Source organism: Glycine max, chromosome 2 (assembly GCF_000004515.6).
Source record: "Glycine max cultivar Williams 82 chromosome 2, Glycine_max_v4.0, whole genome shotgun sequence".
Lineage (NCBI taxonomy): Eukaryota > Viridiplantae > Streptophyta > Magnoliopsida > Fabales > Fabaceae > Glycine > Glycine max.
The window spans coordinates 6157325-6164683 of NC_016089.4; the positions used below are offsets into that span (position 1 = coordinate 6157325).

At 32.7% G+C, this 7359-nt stretch overlaps 1 protein-coding gene across 1 annotated transcript; it reads right to left on the reverse strand.

The window, feature by feature from the left end:
* Positions 1 to 390: 390 nt before the first annotated feature.
* On the reverse strand, positions 391 to 5172 carry LOC100810169 (glucan endo-1,3-beta-glucosidase 3). Its single transcript, XM_003518146.5, has 4 exons — positions 4845 to 5172; positions 1237 to 2490; positions 967 to 994; positions 391 to 752 (listed from the first exon to the last, which is right to left on the reverse strand). Exons 1-4 carry the CDS (start codon positions 4900 to 4902, stop codon positions 602 to 604), a joined length of 1491 nt encoding a protein of 496 aa, XP_003518194.3. The 5' UTR covers positions 4903 to 5172; the 3' UTR covers positions 391 to 601.
* Positions 5173 to 7359: the final 2187 nt, after the last annotated feature.

Genomic DNA, 7359 nt, shown 5'->3' on the forward strand with positions numbered 1-7359 from the left:
CCAAGGAATCAACCCGAAAAAATGATGATAACAATTTCCTAAATTTAATTTTACCCATGTGATTAAGAACCAAACTCTCTTAACTTACCCAAGAAATTCAATTATTTACCAAAAACATCTGACCTTGTTTGTGGGTGTAATCCATCCCATACAATTTTATCTTAGCGTACAATAATCTGGCTCCACATTATAGTTCCCGTAACTCCTAATTGCTGGTAATACTCATATTCATGAAAGTTTTTATATAATTGCTAAAATCAAGGCTTTCTAATTAAAGCGTCAAGGCATCACGATCAAAATCACAGATTTAATAATCTTTTTGTTTTGATACACTTTTTTTTGGGTGTTAAAAAGAAAAGATTAGACCTAACAAGGTAATTACATCAACGATTTTAAATAAATTCTTCTGGTTCGTTTGTACAAAAATTCAATGGGCAACTCCCGTTACAATTGCCAATATACATTTTGACCAACCTCGCCACCCTTCAAATCCTCTAAATGAGGAACACAAAATTGGGTATGCAGCAATCTCTTAAATGGTAGTTGAAGAGTGAGTCACCATTAATAAGATTCTAATGCTGAGCATGTTATGTGCCTAGTTTTACAAGACAACTACACTCAATATTAAAGTAAGAATCACAGAGCTTGTAAAAAATCCACCATTGTAATATTGTGTCAAGCACCCTGAATTTGTGGAATTGGTAGATGGAGCCAATGCTGTGCCATTTACGCTGGTAACATTTTTACCACCACTGTTCACCAAAAATATAGAGAGAAACAAAAAAAATGATAAGGTACATGCACCAGTAAATTTTCAGCTTTTTGTGGTGAAGAAATGAGAATTGGTACACAGGAGATCAAGGCAACGACGAGCTTTTTGTGGTGAAGAAATGAGAATTGGAACACAGGAGATCAAGGCAACGACGAGTACATATAATAAAATAAATAAATTGATATCAATTATACCTTCCTGGAAATATACAGGAACCATGACCTGTGACAATGAAAAAACAATAAATCAGTTATGTTAAAATAATAAACATTGTCTGTATGTCCATCATTCATCAAATCTAGTTATGGTGTGTTACATATGCAAGGGTGCAAGTGTAAACATGCATTTTTTTACTATGTTCGTAGTTATGACGTTCTAATTTTTTTCAATTAATGTATTGATACTTTTCTAGCAAACATCAAATGTAGATATGGTTTATAAGTATGTAAAGAAAGACTCCTTACTCGGGTTTGTAGTGGTGACAGAGGCAACTCCTTTGAAATCACAGGTCCCAGCAGATTTAGCCATCTGCTGATAATATGCATTGATAGCATATGTAGCATGTGAAGCTACACTATTTGGTTCATAACAAGGTTGACCCTGCAGCAAAGGCGAACAATCCACCTTCCCCGGTCCACAAGCCCAGTCGAGCGCTGCCTGAAGCATCTTTGTATCGGCGTTACTCTTGGCAACACAAAAGGTTTGGTTTGTTGTGTCATTTGCAAATACAGTACCAGAATTGGTCAAGTGTAAGGTATAAACTGGAGCTCCATTAGCATAAAACAGCCCCCAATTATTTTCAGACACTGGTCCTGATCTCAAGTCTTCATTATAAAGCTCATAAATATAAGTGCTAACTGCAATTCCAGGTTGCTTAGGAGTCCCACTATTGTTAAGGACATGTCTGATCAAGTTACTATTGTAAGTGTTAGCATTATCAACGGTTGCATCCGGCTCAGACGAGTCGCCTTTGGAGGGCCATCCTGACTCGGTGACTAAAATAGGAATGTTGGTAAACTTCAAATATGACATTGCAAAATAAGCAGCATCAACAATTGCATCAAAGACATTAGTATAATGCAGGAGGGTGTTGGAATCAATAGCTTCCTTATTCGGAGGCAAGGGCCGGAACAAAGCATAGTCTAGAGGGACTACACCATTGGTTTGCATGTAATCATAATAAGGGTACACATTGAGCATAAGATATGAACCTGTTGATTGCAAAAAATTGAGCAAGGGAACCATAACAGGGTCCCATGTTTTATTGAAAAATGCCTGAGAAGGTGGGAAAGAGTCAAGGATGACAGAAGAAGAGTGTGGAGTAGAGACTTTGATTTGCTGGTCGAGATTGGCTGCGACTAGTGCAGCTTGAATGAATTTTAGTGCTGAGACTAGGACAGGAGCTGCATTTGGGAGGGAAGTTAGGACTTCGGAACCAACAGCTATGGCAGTGATGTTGGTAGCAGGAACATGAGCTATGACATTGCGTGCAACCCAATTTGCAGCCGTGGCATTGGACTGACCAATGCCGAGTATCTGATCATTGGGAACAGAAACAATTACACGGATTCCTGTGTTGGCAAGAGTGCGAAGCATGGCTCTGTCGGCATCGTAGAGTCTAACATGTTGGATACCTTGAGCCTTAAGAAGGGCAACAACCTCTGTTGGACTTGGCATGTTGGTGGCATCTGTACCAATGTTGACACCGATGAAAGCATCTGCAGAGAAAAAACACCAACAAATGAAGGACTTTTGACAACGAAATCATCGAACAGAAACGGGTTTTTCATTTTCAGAACAGTGAGTCAAAGTTACCATATGATACTGATGAAATAAAGCTGTGAATTAGAGACATAACAAGTTATGAAAATGCAGCAACCATCCAAAAGAAATATAAAGAAAACTATGAATCTGTCTACATGTTACAGCAAATATCAATATGTAGTGTAAAAGGATTTCTTTTCCCACTTTCCAAATGATTTCAAACATGTCGCTCTTTAATTTCATTACTGCATGTAACTTATGTTGGAACGATGCTGAAGATATATATAGCACTGGCTGTCGTAAAACTTTACATGACCCATTTTCGCACCCGCAGGAGGGGCCCAAGCTCATGCACGCAAGACTTCCACCATCTCCATAGATTTGGAGAGTACTATGCTCATACTGGCAGCATTTTGGGGTGGGGCTAAACCTAAACCCTATGGTAATAGACTAATAATCCCCCTTGGGAATTGGTTGCCCCTAGCCACAAGGTGCTATCAGTGGATTTCAAACACTACAAGTAAAGTGCACCTACATAAGACTAATTTTATCAATTGAGCCATACCTCTTGGTCTGCACTGGTAGTATTTACTTTGTTTTTTAGTGCAATAAGAATATTCCAGTCACAGTAGATAACCCTTTTGGACTATAGTTTTATGCCAAAAAGTAATAATACAAAATGAAATCTCATAACCATACTCAGGCTTTTTTATGTTAGTAATCAATGGCACAATCAACGAGCCAGAGGGATAATGTGTGTCACAAATATAAAAGTATTACAATCCATGGACGTGAATACATTTTTTAAGGATATTACATTTAGCTACGGTGTTCAGCTCCACAAGTGAGAATACTACAATAACATAAGAATGAAGAAGAAAGGATACTATAATAAAAAGAATAAACCAGAGATACATCGTCCAATTGATCATCTTGCTAATGCAGCAAATAATAACCTGAATAGTTAAAATTTTATGATTTATCATAAGCCATGACAAAAATTCAGATTAGTGTACGTGTACCCCATGTGTGTTTCTTGTGTCTTATCTGTAGGGTCTGGATACCACATTACATTACATATGCAAAAATTCATTTTTGATGATCAAGTTTAAAATTATAATATTACATTTTCCAGGGAAAATGCAGAGGTTAGAATAGAATGGTGTACTTTGATTATAAAGTCTCATGGAAGCTACGCCAAAGTGTCACTTATAGCATGCTTGATTTAGCTTAATTAGACTATACAGAAATAGTCACTTAATTTTCAAAAGTTTTCTTAAAAAATTTAAAGAAAAATTGAGTAAGTTGAACCAAACATTGAGATCCATTCACATACTACCACGGCTATCATTCCTGAGTAAGGGTATTTTAGTCCATGACATTGTTTTTCACAAAAATGTAGTTAAGTGCAAACTGCAAAAGAACTGTGTGATGAGTTGGGACGCAACGACATTATTCCCAAAATCCCACTAAAAGACAGGAAGGACAGTGCGGAGATTCTACACAAAGGAAATATAAAAGAAATACTATTTTCTTTTAAAAAAAAAACTCCTTTAGGGAAAGAAAAAAATTAATGAAAATACCCATTTACATCAACCGTTTCCCAAACTTTCTATTTGAGATTGTCATGCTCATGTAGCAAGGTTATGCCTTTATAAACAGTTAAGCTCAATCCTATTCCTTCTTTCTTCTCAACCCCATTAGTGTCATGTGGAGATTGATTAAGATCATAACAGTGATGAAGCATATAATAATTCCTCAAAATTCACCAGTTAATAAAACAGTTCCTTTACAACAGTCACCATTTTGGAAATGAGACCCACTAAATTCTAAAAGGGACCCGTATATTAAATGTAACTCGCATGAATTTCACCTTACAACAAGCTCACATGAATTTCACCTTAAAACAAAGAGTGTTAGAAGAAGAATGCCAACATTTTAAAATTGTTTTGCATTAATCATGCATAACACTGTCACTTTTAACTAAGGAATGGGGAAAAAGAGAGATAGAGAGATGTAAACCCACATGGACGATCATGAGCGGGAGAAAAAAAAACACAACTTTCATAAGTAAAGTGGGTAAACTGATAAAAGAAGGAAGTCCATATGATATAATGAAGAAAGAAAGAAAGAAATAATAGAAGCTAAAGAATACTACTTAACCAAAACCATTAGACATTATGAAATGGAAAACCCATTAGAGAATACACATAGTTACATTAAGGCCACGGAATACCCAAAGGAACATATAAATAGAAACTAAAAATCAATAAGGGAAACAAAGAAGGAACAAAAGAAAAACACATACCTCCATAAGCAGGCAAAGCTATTGCAGCAAACATGTGAAAAATCATCAGCACAGCCATTAGAACCTCCTAACTATTAACAGAAAACACTGCTTCTAGTGGAAAACAATCAAAAGGGGCTGGGAAACATGGAAGGTTCAACGGAGAGCCAGGGAAAAAAAACAAAGAAGAAGAAAGATTGCAGCTTTTGGAGGCTTTGAAGAGATGAGAGAGGGAAAGTGGTGGAAAATAATAGGAACTTTCTTGTGTTGTGATGTGAGGCCGAGGGAGAAGTTTTAGTTCTTGTCGTGGTCAAAGCTCAGAAGAGGTTCAACTTGGATTTTGTATGGATCCTCGCAACCAATGTCTTAAAGAGTTCATGAATAACAAATTTAAGAATACTGTATCATATAATAATTATTTGTCACTTCAAATATTAAGTATTAATTATTTTTTCAACAATATATTTTATTTAGTGTAAGAAATAAATGCACTAATAAATATATATTTTACCTGTTATCTTTTAAACTTATGGTGTTTTTAAAAGTTTTAAATACCATTAATTTTTTTTACAAATACTCATATTTAATAGTTGTTATTTGCTGTAGAAAAACTATTGTTATTAGAACTAAAGTTTAATGGTTATCTATTATTAGCGTAAAAAATTATCTTATTAATAATAAGAAATTATTGTTAATATAATTTTAAGATAACTATTGTATAAATAAGTAAGTTTATCAAATATAACAACTTATTTTCTATTGTTAATTAATAACCTGTTTTTCTCAAAATCATTTAAAATAATTAAAACACTTACCGGGCTGCAAATTATTTAAAATTACTTAAAAAAACAAAATGATATTATATTTTATAATAAATAAAAGGTAATATAATTAAATAAATACTACATTTTTAATGTATATTTATAAATTGTAGTAATAGTTATTATTAGATGATGAGTGTGTTTGTAAAAATAAAATAAATGATGAATGTGTGTGTCAGGGATCCAAGGGCCGAGACAGATATTACTAGAAAGAGGACAAAAAACTCAGGCTTTAATTATAGAAATGTTTGATTCAGTGTTGGTATGTGGTAACGTGATGAAGCTCTGTGTGAAGTGTGAATAATGCTGTTCTGCTACTGTTGCAGTGCGTGCAGTTAGACAAACGCTGATTGGTGGGACACCATCTACGATAACATTACATCTGCTCGCATCGGACAAATATATATTTAATTAATGTTAACAAACGTTTTCACTATTCACACTTTCCTTCATTATTTTTTAAATAAAATAAAAGCATCAAATTTGTTCTTAATTTTTATTACTACCGTTTTTTCGATTATAAAAAACAGACATATTTTATATTTATTTAAAAATTAATTATTTTTTTAACATATAATGGTTAAAATTTATAATCAATTTGTTCTTAATTTGCAATAAATGCAGTAAAAAAGAATTGTAATAAATAAATATTTATATATATATTAATTATATTTTGAATTTTCAAAGAATGATTTAAATTTTTTATGAATGATTACATTTAATTATAATTTAATTTCTCTATATTATACTGCCAACAAATTGAAATTTATGGTAAGTATCATTTTTAAAGTGATGACAAAAAAGTTAACAAATTTATCATTCATATAAAAAAATTATAATTGTATGATAATATAACTTTATAAAATATTTACTTTTTGTTTATTGACAACTTTTTAAAAAATTATGAAATTCAATTTAGATTAAAAGAAGTTAGATTGAGATTGATAGGTTGTTAAGAAGACTAGGAATACAAAGAAAGATATATAGTTTGATATGGTCAAGAGAGAACTTTTTTTTGCTAGTTGTGGAGTGAGAGTAATGTGTGAAATACATATTTAAAGAAGAGAAGAAAATTATTAAAATATGTAATTGAGAAAGTGAAGAGAATCAGAGTCTCGTGCTATAAATCATTTAGTAAATTATTAAATTTAATTAATTCTAATATACTGATAACTTAAAATTATTTACATTATCAATCAATTTTAATATGTATAATTTTTAAAAGAGTTATCACAAAAGTTCATAACTGAAAATTGGGGTGAGAAGTAAAAAGGGACGGGTAAATAGTGTTTCTGGAAACAAGTCCTTGGGCGGTAGCAGGGCCGAAATGTTATTGGAATGGAAAGAAAGGCTCAAAATGGAAACGCATAACAAACCTTGTTATATATATATATATATATATTGAACAAGCCTAAAAAGCATACCCTCCCTATAATTTAGTCCCATTGAGATTTGATTTGAGATTAACTAAGATAGTGACTAAGTGAATTATATTTTAAAATTGTTAATAACCAAGCATTATAAATGAAAAAAATTATGCAATAATAGAAAGTAGATACCATTCACCCATTCTTCCACTTTCATCATGGTCCTTGCCCCACACATCTCCATTAAACACCCGAGAATGTCCCAATTTATAAAATGAAAATAAAAGCTTGAATAATAGAAACACATTTTTATTTCTTCATAAATTCAAGTCGAACAATCATGACCTA

Coding starts and splice junctions, on each gene's coding strand:
- LOC100810169 (XM_003518146.5), bottom strand. CDS start 4,902: ATGGCTGTGCTGATGATTTTTCACATGTTTGCTGCAATAGCTTTGCCT. Junction 995..1,236: donor TGTCACCACTACAAACCCGA/GTAAGGAGTCTT, acceptor TCATTGTCACAG/GTCATGGTTCCTGTATATTT. Junction 753..966: donor TCCTGTATATTTCCAGGAAG/GTATAATTGATA, acceptor TTTGGTGAACAG/TGGTGGTAAAAATGTTACCA.